Raw genomic sequence first — 16,666 nt, forward strand, 5'->3', positions numbered from 1 at the left:
AAGTATCTCTATAACAAAGAGTACTGATGGACCGACCATATTGGGTCCACAATTAAAAGGGAAGAAGAGAATGGGGTGGCTTGCCTTAGGGAAACAACACTGTCTTAATGACCTTTTCATATGTCAGCATTCTTGTTGTCACATGGCTATGAGATATGGAGCACAAAGGGCAATGGAGGAGGGTGTGGTGGGTGCGGGCAAGCTTCAAAGCATAACCAGTGAAGGACTCCAAAGAACAGGAATAAGGAATGCCGTTAGGAGGATGTATGATGGGGGGGAGGGGGGATATGGGCAGCTCACTTAGCTTAAGCAGGGGTTAACAGGTAGACAAGTTGAACGCTCCACTGGTATCCTTGCAAGGTCAAGAGAAAGCAAGGAAAGCCTCCAGACTGTTGGGGGGACCCCTTGTGGTGAGTCTGCGGGAGTGCATGGATAAGAGCTGTACAGGATGGGAAGGAGAGGAATGGGTTTCTGAGATCTGCGCTGTTGGGAGGGAACATTCAAATCAGCGACTTTACACATCCCTTTGTATAAGGAATATGAGCATCCTCGGCATCTGGCACAGTGTCCAGCACATAGTAGGTGTTTAATGTTCGTTAAGATACAAAACACAAAAGAAATAATCTATTAATTTGTATTAAAGTCCAGTGCACACACAAGCGAATGGATTTTTGCGACCTGGTGCAAAGGTCTTCTCCCTACCGCTCCTGTCACCAATCTCTAAGCATTTAAACCTTGGACCAGAAAGATGTGAGCAGCTAATGTTCACTACTCCTCCCTCCTGAAGGCACACTGAATCCCTCTTGACTGGAAGACACTTTCCAGGTCACTTCCCTGGTATATCCTATTCCAACACAGTCTTCAAGCAGGTACATATTTTAGAGCTAGGAGGAAAGAGTATTCTAGAGCCAGAAAGGAAGCTTAGACAGAGGCAGTTACTCACGGAAAACAAGGGGAAATGGGTTTGAAGGGCAGCAGAAGGTATCTGAGTTGGATATACGGGCAAATTTTCTTTTCCAAAATATTAAGCATTTGAATTGGTTGCTGAGGAAGTGCAATCTTGCTATACATGAGGTAAAAACAAGCATCTGTAATGGTTTCCATCATCTTGTGCAGTGACAGGAAGGTCCCCTCCACTCCTCTTACAATGGTTCTGTGATATTCTTTTTGATGTATAGGAAAAAAATAAACGTAGAGAGAAATGGCATCAAGCTATTTACCAATAAAAAAGCTGGAAGCTTGGAAATTAAGATGATTTCCTTTTGTTTTTTGGTGAGACATCATACAATTGATCATGCAATTGAATTAAAAGCCCTTTGAGATGTCATCTTCCCCAAACTTTCACACAGTATATTGTATTACAAAGAATCCACTGGAACAGGGTCAGGTAACTGGTCAGAAAGAGATTAAAGGAGATTCTTTGCTGGCATTGGGCACAGCTGGTGCTGAGTGGCAACTCTATTCTCCATAAGTAGTTCTGGGCCACAGTTCCAGGGTGGAGATGAGCGCTGGAGGGTGGATCACAAGGGAGAAAGGGCCCTGCTCATGGTTCCAGGGCCAAAAGGAGCATTAGAGCTCACAGCTGCAGGGTAGTAGGGTAAAGACAAGAGGGAAGATCAAGAGAGCTGTGACTCCATCTGTCCCCTGATCACATCACCTCGGAAGCACTGAAAACCTGCAGATTCTCAGAACTAGCTCTGAAAACAGAAGCATGAAAAAGCCTGAAGCTTAGGACAGTGCCTCTCCTCCCCCAAGTGAGCAAAGCCTAACTTTAACATAAAATTCAAAGTCAAGAAATAGGCAGGAAAAATTAGCAAACAACAACAAACTTTTTTGGGGGGCTTTTTGCAGGGGGGAAGGCAGGGCTATTGATTGGGGTTAGGTGACTTGCCCAAGGTCAAAAGGTTAGTAAATGTTAAGTGAATGGTAATGGATTTGAACTCAGGTCCTCCTGACTCCAGGGCAGGTGCTCTATTCACTGTGCCACCTGACTGCCCCAGCAACAAAGAACTTGACCACAAAAAGCTATTAAGGTGGCAGAGAAGACCAAGACATAAACTCAGATGAGGGCAACAACATGAAAACAGCTACAAAGTTTCAAAGAAAAATTCTAACTGGACCCAAGCCCAAGAAGAATTCCTGGAAGAGTTAAAGAAAGATATAAGAGTAGTAGTGGAAAAATTGGGAAAATAAATAAGAGTAATGTAAGAAAATTATGACAAGAGAATTAACAGTTTGGCAAAAGAGGTACAAAAAATTCTGAAAATACTTTAAAAAAAGGATTGGTCTAAGGGCAAAAGAGGCACAAAAATTCACTGAAAAAAAGAACTCCTTAAAAAGCAGAATTAGACCAAACAGAATTCAATGAAGAAAAGAATTCCTTATAAAGCAGAAATGACCAAGTAGAAAACTAGGTACAACAGTTCACTGAAGAATTTGGCAAGTTGAAGCTAATGACTCCATGACACATCAAGAAAAAAAAAAACAGAATCAAAAGAATGAAAAAAAGGAGAAAATGTGAAATATCTCATCAGAAAAACTGACCTGGAAAATACATTGAGGACAGATAATTTAAGAATTATTGGACAACTTGAAAGCCATGATCAAAGAAAAGAACCTAAACATCACATTTCAAGAACTTATCTAGGAAAACAGTCCCAATATCTTAGATCCAGAGGGTAAAACAGAATTGAAAAAAATCCACTGACCACCTCCTGAAAGAGATCCCAAAATAAAAACTCTCAGGAGTATTATAGCCAAATTCCAGAAGAAAATATTACAAGTAGCCAGAGAGAAACAATTCAAATATTATGAAGCCATTTAGGATCCCACAAGATTTAGCAACTTCTAATATTAAAGGAGTGGAGGGCTTGGAATGTTATTCTGGAAGGCAAAGGAGCAAGCATTACAACCAAGAATAATCTACCCAGCAAAATCGAATATAATCCTGGGGGGGGGGGGATGGGCATTTCATTCATGAAATAGTATAGTGGAGAGGAAAAGGGGTGGCAGGTAATGCTTGAACCTCCCTCTCATCAGAATTTGTTCAGAAGAAAGAATACACACACACTCAGTCGAGTATAGAAATCTCTCTTACCCAATAGGGATATAAGAAAGGGGATAAGAGATATAAGGAGGAGGGGATGATAAAAGGGAGTGTAGATGAAGAGAGGCAGTGGTCAGAAGCAAAACACTTTTGAGGAGGGACAGGATAAAAAAGAGAGGATAAACAGAAGAAAATGGGATGGAGGGAAATGGGCAGTAGTCATAAATGTGAATGTGAATGAGATGAGTTCCCTTATAAAACAAGTGAATAGGAGAATGGCTTAGAAACCAGAATCTAACAATATGTTGTTTATAAGAGACACACTTGAAACAGAAAGACATACAGAGTTAAAATAAAGGGCTGGAGCAGAATCTATTTATAGGTTCAGCTGAAGTCAAAAAAGGTCAGGATAATAATCATAATCTCAGATAAAGCAAAAACAAAAATAGACCTAATTAAAAGAAATAATCAGGGGGAGGCGGAGTCAAGATGACAGAATAGAAACAGGACTCCCTCGTGGCTCCAGCTTTCACCTTCCCCAATTCATGTAAAAGGGGACTCTGAACAAACTTTGGAGCTACAGAACCCACAAAATGACACTGAGGAGCTAACCTCCTGCTGAGGACAGCCCAGCAGGAATCGGCCAGCAGCACTCTGGGAGCCAAGCCCAGGCCAGTGTGAGCCGGACGTTTTAGTCCCAGGGAGGGCCTGACCAACCACCAGCTGGAGGGACTCCAGATCACCAGCAGCTGTGGCTGTTTCCAGATTTATTAACACATAGATGCTAAGGACACAATGAGAGGTCAGTGCAGTGTGGACTTTGGGATCTAGTAGTTGGGAGTGCTTCAGCTTTTGCCCTCAGGGCGAGAAGCTGCTGAGACACCTTGGTGCAGCCAGCGCCACGTTGCAGCTTCAGCTCCTGGCCTGCAGACTGTAGTGGGACCAAGCGACCAGTCTGAGGGGTAATCGCTCTTGCTTTAGCCTGCTTGGATCTGGATGGCAGTCTAGGGTGGAGGTCCTGGGGTGTGTGACCAGCTTGCCAAAGCATGTGGAGACTTCAGAGAGGGCACCCATCTAATACCACACTGCCTGACAGGAAAATAACACCTTAAAAAATAGACTAACTCAAATGGCAAAAGAGGCTCAAAAAGGCAATGAGGAGAGGAATGCCTTAAAAGGCCAAATTTGCCAGATGGAAAAAGAATCTCAAAAGCTCACTGAGGAGAATCATTCCCTCAGATTTAGAATGGGCTAAGGGAAGCTAGTGACTTGAGGAGAAATCAAGATGCTGTTAAACAGATCCAAACAAATGAAAGAATAGAAGGCAATGTGAAATATCTCATGGGAAAAACCACTGACCTGGAAAATAGATCCAGGAGAGAGAATTTAAAAATTATTGGACTACCTGAAAGCCATGATCAAAGTAAGAACCTAGAAATCATCCTCCAGGAAGTTCTCAAAGAAAACTGCCCTGATGTTTTAGAACCAGAGGGCAAAATAGAGGTTGAAAGAATCCACCAATCACCTCCTGAAAAGATCCCCAAAAGAAAACTCCTAGGAATATTATAGCCAAGTTCCGGAATTCCCAGATTAAGGAGAGAATATTACAAGCAGCCAGGAAGAAACAATTTGAATATTGTGGAAACACAATCAGGATAACACAGGATCTGGCAGCTTCTACACTGAGGGATCGAAGGGCCTGGAATATGATATTCCAGACGGCAAAGGAGCTGGAATTAAAACCAAGAATCACCTACCCAGCAAAACTGAGTATCATGTTTCAGGGGAAAATATGGTCATTCAGTGAAATGGAGGACTTTCAAACATTCTTGATGAAAAAATCAGAGTTGAATAGAAAATTTGACCTTCAGATACAAGAAGCAAGAGAAGCATGAGGAGGTAAACAGGGAAAATAAATCATAAACCACTGCTCAAAGTTGAACTATTAACATTCCTACTGATGAAACTTTTCTCAAGCATGAAAATAATTGAAGGGAATATATATGTATGTGTGTGTGTGTGTCTATATCGGAGGGTATATAGGCGTATGAATACATATGTGAATGTGTGTATATATGTTTACAGGTATACATAGAGAGAGGGCACAGGACCAATTTAATAAGAAGGGATGATACTTAAAAAGTGAAATTAAGAGGTGAGAGAGGAATATAATGAGAGGTGATGGAGAGACACAGAATGGGGTAAACTATCTCATTTAGAAGAGGCAAGGGAAAATGGTTACAACGGAGGGGAAGAACAGGAAGGCAAAAGGGGATGGGTCAACCTTATTCTTATTGAATTTGGCTTGGGGAGGGAATGAAATGCACACTAAATAGGGTACCTCACCCTACAGGAGAGTAGGGGGGAAGGGGATGAGAGGGGGATGGAAAGGAGGGCAGGCTGGGGGGAGGGAAGTTGGAAGCACCCACTTTTGAAAAGGGACGAGATCAAAGTAGAGAATAGAACAAGTGGGAGGTGGGATAGGAGGGAGGGAAATATAGTCAGTCTTTTACAATATATCTACTATGTTAATGTTTTGCATTAGCTACACATATACAACCTATACTGAACTGCTTATCTTCCCAGTAAAGGTGGGTGACAAGGGAGGAAGGAAATGAATCTGGAATTCAAAGTTTTAAAATAAAATGTTTAAAATTATATATATACATATACTATTATTAATATTATTCTACATGTAATTGGGAAATAAGATATACAGGCACTGGGGCATAGAGATCCACCATGCCCTACTGGAAAAGTTGAAGGGGGTATGGGAGAGAGCAGATTGGAGGAGGGAATATCCTGTGGGATTGCTATTTTCGGGTGGTTGGTAGGGGGAAAACGGGGAGAAAATTTGTAACTCAAAATCTGGTGGAAACTAGTGATGTAAATCAGGAGTTAATAAAGCATTTGAAAAATAAAAAAAAAGAAATAATCAGAGAAACTGCATTTTGCTAAAAGTTACCATTGACAATAAGTATCAAAAATTTTTTACACCAAGTTCCTCTGATAAAGGCCTTATTTCTCATATATGCAACTGAGTCAAATTTAAAAAAAAGCCATTCCCCAAATTGTCAAATGGTCAAAGGATATGGAGTCAGTTTTCAGAAGAAGAAATCAAATTTATCTATATTTATGTGAACAAAATGCCCTAAATTACTATTGATGGGAAGGGCAAATTAAAACAACTCTAAGGTACCATCACACACCTATCTGAAATGACAAATGCTGGAGGGGATAAAGGAAAATAGGTACACTAATGAATTGTTGGTGAAGTTGTTAACTTGAAAACAATTTGGAACTATGCCCAAAGGGTTACAAAACTTTAAATACCCTTTGACTCAGCAATACCACTACTAGGTCCGTTAACATAAAGCGACCAAAGAAAAATGAAAAGGACCTAAATATATGAATATATTTATAGCAGTTTTTTTTTATGGTGGCAAAGAATTAAAAATTGAGGGGATTGTTTAGCAATTGGGAAATGGCTGAGTGAATCGTGGCACATAAATTGTAATGAAGTACTATTGTGTTATTAAGACATAACAAGGCAGGGTGGTTTTAGGGGGAAAAAACAACAATATGGCAAAATATATATGAACTGTACAGAGTGAAGCGAGAATTGGGAGATCGTTATGCACAGTAACAGCAGCATTGTAATGATCATCTGTGAAAGACTTGGCTACTCTGATCAATATAATGATTAATCCAAGACAATTCCAAAAGACTCATAGAGAAAAAAATGCTATCCATTTCCAGAGAGAGAGAACTGATGAACTCAGTGCAAAACAGAAGAATAATTTTCTTACTTTTTTTGCCTTTTTTTGGTGATGTGGCTAACACAAAAATGTTTTGTGTATAATTAATATCATTGTATTACATTATATATTAATGTATAATTAATATCATTTTGCCTGCCTTTTCAGTGTAAGGAAGAGAATTTGGAACTCAAAATATAAAAAATGCTAAAAATAAATATCAAATTTATTTTTTAATGGTATCTAATCACTGACAAATGGGTAGCCACCCTCTACCTGGATATTTCCAAGGACAGGATAATTGACTACAAATTTTGAAATCTGTATTTGCAAAGTATTATCCATAACCCTCTGTATGCAATTGGTAGTCTGTACTATAGTACCAGAACTATATAACTTCTCTTTTACTCCAAATGTAAAAAATGTCCCTCTTTATACTTAGTATATTCAGGTTCATGAATTTTGGGGTCAGTGAATAGCTTTTCACACCATGTTATTTTTCTTTACCTTCTAACAGATGTCTTTTTAATAAAATACTATTTCAGTTTCCACATTCCAGTTATCATGCTCATGCTGACAATTCCCACAGATAGTTAAAGAAATACCTAAAGAGTTGTTGAAGTAAACTTCAAGGGATACCTGCAGACAACTGGGAGGCAATAGGAAATGAGCAATGGACAAATTAATCCAGCATGAAACACAACAGGGTTCTTTTGAAATAAAGGAGTCACCAAGAACAAAACCAATGGGCAAAGATGCAAGTCATGGTAGGCCTTGCAAAGACAGATGATGTTCACCTTGTGTTACATTTTTAAGTTCACTTTGTTATCTCTATTTTATGTTATAGCTAAGGTCATGAGCATTATTCCCAACTCAGTTTCCCATTAGAATAACTAGACACTTCTCTCTGTATACTGCTTTTTCCTGTGTTACACATATCATTCACCACGGTAAAGGGCTTGAATTATGTTTGGGCTTTTCCTTTTAATTTGCTTTCAGAATTCAGCTCAGTGACCTTTAGATCAAGTACTGTTAGATGCCTCATGTCCCCTACCAGAAGTCCAATATTGCTGCTTATGTTTTGGGGATGCTATATTCTCATCACCACCACCTAAGTAACCAGCTAGTCTTTCTCCACATCTTCCTTTTTCTTCTAAGCTTCAACTACCAATAGAAAGAAGAGATTCAAAGCCAGGAATGAAGTGGTTGTCAATGTTTTCCTAGCCATTTGGAAGAGCAGACAGCTGTCATCCCTAAAGCAAATGTATCAATGATGACCACCAGCTCTGAACAACACCTGGGTTTACATCCCTAACTTAAGATCACTACCCTGCTCATCAAGCTTGATGTTTAAAGGAAGTGTGGCAAATTCTTTTGCACAGTGCATCATCCTACTAAAAGGATTTTTTAAACTTATATTTGCAAAACTAATAAGTTTGCTTAAAGCAAGACACACCTGCACACAAGGGCCTTTAATTTTGCCACAGAAACCGTCATTTGCAAAGCCTGTCATGAATTACATTTTTGCCCACTGGTCTCGCTCCTGGTTATCCTGTTGCTTCATAATGATTCTTGTATGTGCTGGGCTGATTTGTCCACCGTTCATTTCCCATGGCCTACCATTATCCCCTGACATTGTATTTCCCTGTCTCCTTTAAAGTATCCCTTCTATGTACCCTGCTTGCTCTTCCCCACTTTGGCTCTCCCTATAGGAGATACTTCAGAATTCTGTTATTGTTTTCTTTATGTCTGGCTTAGCAGTAGTTTTGAAACAAGCACCACCTCAATACTGGTTGTGGGCTGTGTGCTAAGATTTCTCTCCCGGTCTGAGAGCACCAGCCAGACTATGTATTGTAACTCCAATTCCCCAGGCCTTCTGGGTCTTCAATAAGCTCCACCCTCAAATATCACTTTGTAGTATGAACGTCAATCTCCATGGCTACACAGCTGATTCACTGAAGGGGGGCCCCTTCACTTGCTTTAAGTGGATAGATGAGCAGGCTCCCTCACAGTCCTCCACAGATCCTCTTCCTTAACATTCACAGTTAGACAAGGCAGAATTGTTACAGAAACTCTGTTACAGACAGAAAACTAGTCGTTATCTGGTAAGCTTCAGATCTGAAGATAACAATGGCTGTGGGATCTCGCCCTCACATGAGTGCCCCCCACTCAGTGCCACTACGAGGTGACTGTGAACCACCACCTTTTGTCAATATGGTTGATTTATGACCTTCGCCTAGTGCACATTGCTGGGGAGCGGTACCCATTATGTCAGCACCTCAAACCTTGCTACATTGTCTGACTGTGAAATCAATGAAATGGAAAGATTCTATTAGGGACAAAGAGCCTTAGAGAGATTTTGAAATTTTTGAAATTGAAATTTTTCAAATTAAGAGACTAACTCTTAAGTCAACAATGCAAACTAGAATCAAGATTATACATTTAGAGCTGGGAAGAACCTTAAAGGCAGTCTAGTTCAACCTCATTACTTTACAAAATGAGGAAACGGAGACCCAGAGAGATAGAGGGAGACTTGCCTAATATCCCACAGGCAGAGATTGATGGCAAAGCAGCCGATTCTAAATTCAGAGGACTTTCTATTACTCCAAGAATTTAGCCTAGATCTTGTAAAAGAAATAGAGCTGTGGGAAAAATGATTTAAGAGAAATGTAAAATACCACCCACAGCATCTGCTCCCTTCTTTTTCCAATTCCTGCTGCTAATGGCCATAAGAAGCTTCACTATGACTTTGTTAAATATTACAAGGACTATACATGCTTTGAAGCTATCATCAATTTATCCAGGCACCTTGGTTGTCTTGTTCTCACTCATGAGAGGGCAGGGAATGTTTACTATTACCACACCTTGGTTATTCTTGATAAAAAGCAAAACCGATGAATGATAGACTATTATCTAGATGTTTAGCTGGCTGTTTCAGACAAGAGGTTGACAATAAATCCAGGGGATCTTCCTTCCCCACATACTCTGGCTTTCCCAGTAAGTGAATACTCATATACTTAGCTTCCTAAATATGGCATGGCCAACTTATGAAATACCAAATCCATAAGAATTCAGCAATGCTAAGTTCTCCAAAGAGGTCATCTTTTGAGGATTCTTTTCAGCCTTAATTCCAAAATGGCTGCCACCAAAGAATTTGAATGAACTTTGGTATATCTGTGACCACCATAGGCACAGATATTAAAGTGTGATCTCAACTGCTATTTTTCTTTCAAAATGCATCCAATGCTTGACTCAAAATTTCAGAGTTTTAAAAGAAACCAGTAACAAAAAAAGGGGGGGGGGTCGTCTAAAGGAAGCTAGGAGCTAGCAGAGTTCTAACAATTTCTGGAGGCCATGCCTTTCTCATGTTCAAGTTTTATTGTTTGGCCCTTATCACAAGTTAGGTGACAGGTGACATCTCACACCTATCCTACACATCAGGGGCCTGACCTACAAGATGACTGGTCAAGGAAATCAGTTGGGAAAACAATCCAAAATAAGCTCCTTTGAGTTCTGTTGGGTTAACAGGCAATCAGTCTACTTCTCTATTAAAAATTTCCCAGTTAAGAACTGCGGTCACTGACCCATCAGATCCCCAAAAGTACTATATATACTAAAATATAGTATATTGAAGGAAAAATGAAGCATATTCCAAAGTTATCAAAATCAATTCTATTCTTAGATACATGATCACAATAGTTGAGAGACCAAGTCAAATGGTTCAATTTTATTAAGCCAACTAGTTATGACCACTGCTTAGGGTTTGTAAGAATTTTAAAACACAATAAACACAGTAGTGCAAAAGCACACTTAGTACATGGTGTTATATGTATGAAATTACTACTAGTGGTAGTAGTAGTACTAAATCTAGACATTTCTTCCCATTTAGCACTCCTTCCTTTCTCTCATCACAACTCTGTCACTACTACTACTTAAGGGTATGACTCCCTCTCTTAAGGAAAAAAGAATGTTATTCTAAGATCTCTTCCAACTCTATTCTATAATTTCCTCGATTTCATTTGACTTATGCTGGGTTTTCCCTTCCTTTTTCTCAACACTGCCTTATTATTCCCAAGGAGGGGAGAGTGAAGATAGGGTTTAAACGATTCATCTTCATCATTCACCACCTATGCACTAGGGGCTGGAGACAGAGCAAAGAAGTCTCTATCTTTACCTCTAGAGTTTATTATATTCTGTAGGGTGACAGAATATGTTCATATAAGTAAATTTTTTATACAATGTAATTTGGGCAGCATGCACTAGCAGTTTTGAGAGAAAAGAAGAAAGTAGGGATTAAGTGGAAGTGAGGAGAGTGACTTTTCCAGGTGTGCAGGACAAGCTAGAAAAAGGAGCAGAGGTGAGAGATGGAGGAAGTTCAAGAGAGTGAGGAGTAAGAAGGCTAGTTTGGGTGGACTGTGGAGCTCCTGAAGGAATAATATCTAAGCCTATTACAGGGCGGTTGGAGGCAGATTTTTGAATTCCAGAAATTTCTACTTGATTCTTGAGGTAACAGGGCGCCTCTGGAGGTTCCTGAGTAGGGGAGTGACATAGAATGACCTGGGTGTTAGGTATATCACCTTGAAAACTACGTGGACACATTGGTGAGACCAAATGGAAGACAGGCAGGAGGAGATGGAAGCCTGACCTTCAAAGGTGACCCTATGAGTAGAGGGGAAGGGTTTGAAGAGATGTTTGAGAGGTAGATTTGAGAAGATTTGATAACTGTTTATGTGGGAAGAGGGAAATTGAAGATGACTGAAATTATTAATCTAGATAACTGGAAAGATGGCAATGAACCCTCAACTGACAGCTCTAAGAAACCCATACTACTGATACCAGGGTTTATATCTTCACTCTTTCCAATACTAAAGCATAAGCTACTATTGATAAGAGTTCAGGACAAATCAATACCTGCTGTACCAAAGCTGTCAGAACTGATTTCCCACCAAGAGCAGCTTCTGAAGGACTGAACATAAGAAGAGAAATAAAGCCCCGGGAAGGAAGAGGTGGTACAGGAGGGGCCCAAGTTACCCTAAATGATTGTTGTAGTGATTTACTGAACAGTGATCTTGTTCTACAAGTACTTTGTTGATGAGAGCACCAGGAAAGCGCTGGGGGTTCCCCCCCCCTTAGTGAACGAGTTCATTTAAAACTTCATATTCACATGCAGCTAATTTGTAATGGCTCAATCTGGCCAAATATAGCTGCAGCCATGGCTTGCCCACAAAACTGCAGTTGTGAAGGCTAATTGAGATTCTTCAGGAGCACTCCTAAGGCTTAGCTAGTCACACAATGCCTCATTAAGCATTCTGCACCTCCCCCTTCTCCATAGCCCAGTGTCTGACTCGGCTTGGCTGGAGTTTATGGCTTGTTCCAATAGGCCACTGCTAGGTTTGGGGGTGGTAGTTTCTTTTTGATTCCCAACTAAAGTTTCATGTAAAAGAACTGAATTAATTACATTAGGATAGAATAAATGTAGAAAGAAAAAAAAAACCTTCCCTTCCCCCGCAAACTAACATACAGGCAAATTTATATACAAGCCAACTCTATCAAAAACTACATTTAGTAGCTAAAGAGTTTTCATAAAAGCAGATTTTATTATAGTGGAACTGAGGACTAAAGTTCAGAAGACTACTGTACTCATAAAATTAATTTTCTTCTCTTTTCCAATTCTCCATAGAAACTAGTACTTTAATCTGAACAATTTGAAGCTATGTTTTTGAAGCAAGTGGGTCTCTTAATAAAAAAAAACACACACACACACTCACACACACAAACAAAACCACCTTAAACTAAAGCCTGTAGGAATATGCAGAACCAGTCATTATCGGCAAGAAAATGCTTACTTTAAAAGCTAATTACTAACTAAATTTTCAGAATTTCAATTGTAATTTCAGAGGAACATATTTAAAAAAACAGTAAAATGCCCCCAGGCATGTACCTTTCAACACTGGTGCTTAGCTATGTCAATGCAGATTTAAATACAGATTACCTGATTATCTGAAAATATTCCAGTTTTGCTCTTTTCCTAAGACTTATTATCTGAGGACTTCTGTCATTCTGAGGTATTATGTCACCAAATGATTAATATTATCAGGTAAAAATAGTTAAATCCCTTTGATATATGTGGTATTTTAGAAGGAAGACATTTTCTTCCCTGGTGATACATTTAAAACCATCTTTCTTTTCCCGTCTGTTTTTTTGTGCCTTTAAAAAAATATAAAACCAAATTTAGATTTCCCTTGAGAGTTTAAGAAAAAGATTATAAACTGAAATTTTACTTATAACAGATTTTAGCTTTTAGTATGTTTTCTACTGTAAAATGAAACCCTTTTGGTCAGAACACATATTACTAGTTTGGTGGTTTACCAATGAAAGTGACACTGGCAATTTTTAATTCACAGAGGATTAAACACAGAAGACATTCATTGTACATACAATATTACAATAAAAGAGATTAGCCGTGGAACAATGAACACCAAGACAAAACATACATACACAAACAAGAATCACAGGACAATTGTACCTTTTGATCTCTCCATAGTATTTCTATGGCTACAGAGAGAAAAAAAAATGCTTTAAGCCTCACATTGTTTTCCTAGTCTGAAACTGCTATGAAGCCCTAAAGCATGTTGTGCCATTAAATACAATTTTTGCAAATAGGAAGGCTGTGATTTGTCTTGCTTCCCTCTTCCTTTGAACAATCAGTTATCTGACAGCTAGGAAATAATTTGGCATATGTAACCAAATCCACAAGTTCATAATGGCAAACATTTTTACCATTTAACTCAGGTGGAAGGTTTTTAGAAAGATTATACCAAAAATTATTCCCCCCTCCCTACAGAAACCATCCTGTAAAATACAATACATCTGCTTATAAATCAGACCAGTTCAAAATATTAAGACATTAAAAATGGATAGGGTATGAGATGGGGGAAACAGTGATATTTACCACAGGAAATACCAGTTTCAACTGATAAAAAAAACAAAACAGAAAACTGAGGTATAAAGCATGCTTGGAAGTTCAACAAAAAAAATTCATGCAAATCTGTGATGGAAAAAAATCTCTAAATATCTTATTGTTTTCTTTATTTGGATTAGACATCTCATATGTAGCAGTTAGTCTAGAAAAATACATTTTTAAAAAAATCTTCAGCAGACCATGCTCCCTGTCAGAAAATCTTCCAAAACCTGTTTTATTATACAAGTCAATCTACATTAGTACTGTAAAAAGAAATTCCCCAAGTTAGCAATCTCAGTTTCCATTCAACAACCAGCCAATTTACACATGGGTTTCCACTACTATACTGTAGAGTTAGAATTCTGTAATACATTTTCCCAATGTATTCTGTACATATTAAATAACCTAAAAGGCTCCTCATGTAGTGCATTAACCATTTAGCAAGCCTATTCAGTATTTTTCCAGTACCATTTGCATTACAGTGATTTGCCTGCAAATGTAATTATAATCTAAAAGTGCACACAGTTAGCTTTCCCAAATAATAGCCTGTTTCTTGGAGGAAACCTAATATTCACTGGAAGGATTACCTATAGGTAATATAACCATGATTAGAAATGTGTGACTAGAATGTACTTTGAGAATATACAACACAATTATATACACAAGCTGAAGGTCATTAGGTCTTTAGCCTATATTTACAATCAAATAAGTTCACTACCACAGGATCATATCAAGAACTCAGTATGGCAGTAGATAAAGTCAGCATTTAATTAGGATTATTAGCTGTAATTCAGAATAGCAAACAAGGCAGGCCAAGAAATACCTTGAACAACTGACTTATGTTAGAGAAAAATGCCAGTATGTCACAGAAAATATCCTCTGATGGATCTCCTTATGAGTTCAGTGTCTGAAGTACTATTAGCATGCTGCTCTATCAAGCAGCTAAGACATCCAGTCTGGATGCTGTGCAGCAGAGTAAAAGACAGCAAGGCTTAATCAAAGGATTCTATCTGGGGAATTGTAAACTACACTGACCACTGTGAGCACTGGCATGAGACTGACAGCTGGCCACTGCATGCAGAAATCCTGGAAAGTGAATACATAGATTTAAAAAACTGATTCATTTTGTTTTGCTCAAAATGCCCTGAAAGAGTTCTCAAAGTAACCAATAGTGGGTATTATCCTATCAAGTGATGAGCCTAGAAGTGAGGAAAAACAAATCCAGACCATTCAGCCTGGGATCAACCTTAATCTTCGTTTTCTCTCCAAGAAATCCAGTGTATATGCCTATGCTATGATTGCAAATTATAATTTTGACAAATGTTTAGAGGATAAGAATCCAAAATATTCAATGAAAAAGATCAAATAATTAAAAATGTCAACTTGCAATAACAGCAATAAACATGAGGGCCCAGACACACCCTGACCCTCCTCCCAGCCGTCCTTCCCCCTACCCTCCAAAAAAAGTGCAAAATCATCGAGCTGTTGGCTTGGTCCACAAATGTAATACATCATGTACAAAGATTTGCAATCTGATGGATTCTGACTCCCATTTCTCCCTGGTTCCATCTCCAATAAGCCTCAGCGTCCGAAGATGGAGTTCAGTTCCAGAAGAATTAATTCCACAATCTGATTTTGATATACAGTATGAACCGCTATGTTACCAGTTTCTTTCTCTGGCTTTAACAGAGTGGGACCAAAAACAATTGCAACACTCTGATAGGTCATTCGGTTTTTTTCTCCATTTTCTACAACTCTGAGGAAGAAAAAAAAAACACATTTTTTTTTTTTTCAGAACCAGCAATATGTTAAAAAGAAAAAATAAACAGAAAGTGGAGGACAATTTTCTTCCAAATGTATTGTGGTGACAGTAGTTTTCATTTGTAAAACAAACTAGTAATTCTGATTTCCTTCACTGAGGAGAAAGTTACTAAGCCGAGCACAAATACTATATATTTACTCAAGGTAGTCATTCAGTCCAGTTTCATCTGTGACTATTTTGGGTAAGCACAACTTGAATGTATAGCTATAAACACTCTCAAAGAAAATTTTCAAAGTATAGCACTTTAGTCTTTTTTTTTTTTTAAATTAAAGAGCCCCTTCCTGAATTGGGCCTAACTTAAAGACATATGGATCTTGCAAATAACATTTTGCTCATTTCATGCTATTTTTTTTAACTTACAGGGGAAAAAAAAGGTTGCCTCATTTTTTCAGGGAGTGTTTCCAGCATCAGAAGAGTTAACTCTTCAAGTCAGTGGTTATATATTAAGAAAAAACTAAAACCTCCATAACTTCAGTTTAGGGGATATCAACAGCACCTCTTTTTCTAAGATTTGTCTCCTCTTAATGGGGTAGTGCTTACCTTTTGAGGTGTCTGAAAAGAACCTGCATGGTGTCTTGATTTGGCTTTGGCAACTGTTTAATTAAATCTCTGACAGCACCAACTCGCTGCCTTGGTTCTTGTTCTGAAAAAGACAGAAGTCAACTGAAGATTCTGTAGCTGATTCTGAAGGAAGTTAAAGACCACAGGGGGGGTGGGGGGGCGCGGGGGTAGGAAGCAGTGGACACTCGGTAACATACAGTGCCATCTAGTGGTCATATTTGAAATTGCTGTAATTTGAAAACAAAGCTTAAAGTTTAAGTTTCAAACACGGGAAAGAGGCAGAGATAACATTAATTTCTGCATAGAATTCATAACAATTGATCTTTATACGTTTCTTAATGTACTTTATACTTACTAATTGCATTAACAAAGTCATTAAAATGATTAAATGTAAAGAGAGGCTCTGGTAACTCTCTAAAAAACATTTTGAGTGCTCCAGTGATAACATGAATATCTTCCCATTTACTGTCGTTCAAATCCAATTTCTCATCTGAAAGAGAGTAAGAATATGAATTAGT

General features: G+C 38.6%; 1 protein-coding gene across 11 annotated transcripts in view; it reads right to left on the reverse strand.

Annotated features, from left to right (window-relative positions):
* Positions 1-13,160: 13,160 nt before the first annotated feature.
* The window catches only part of ARHGAP12 (Rho GTPase activating protein 12), a 164,180-nt gene continuing 160,674 nt past the window's right edge, over positions 13,161-16,666 (reverse strand). For all 11 annotated transcript variants that reach the window (XM_069086451.1, XM_069086458.1, XM_069086457.1 and 8 more), the window contains 3 exons: positions 16,504-16,638; positions 16,128-16,230; positions 13,161-15,521 (listed from right to left, as the gene is read on the reverse strand). In XM_069086451.1, coding sequence (XP_068942552.1) covers positions 15,347-15,521; positions 16,128-16,230; positions 16,504-16,638 — 413 coding nt within the window. In that variant the 3' untranslated portion in view covers positions 13,161-15,346. The remainder of the gene's footprint in view (positions 15,522-16,127; positions 16,231-16,503; positions 16,639-16,666) is intronic.

The sequence above is a fragment of the Petaurus breviceps genome, unplaced genomic scaffold (genome assembly GCF_028583685.1).
Source record: "Petaurus breviceps papuanus isolate PSGF00001 unplaced genomic scaffold, PetGlider_PUasm1.0 178, whole genome shotgun sequence".
Taxonomy (NCBI): Eukaryota; Metazoa; Chordata; class Mammalia; order Diprotodontia; family Petauridae; genus Petaurus; species Petaurus breviceps.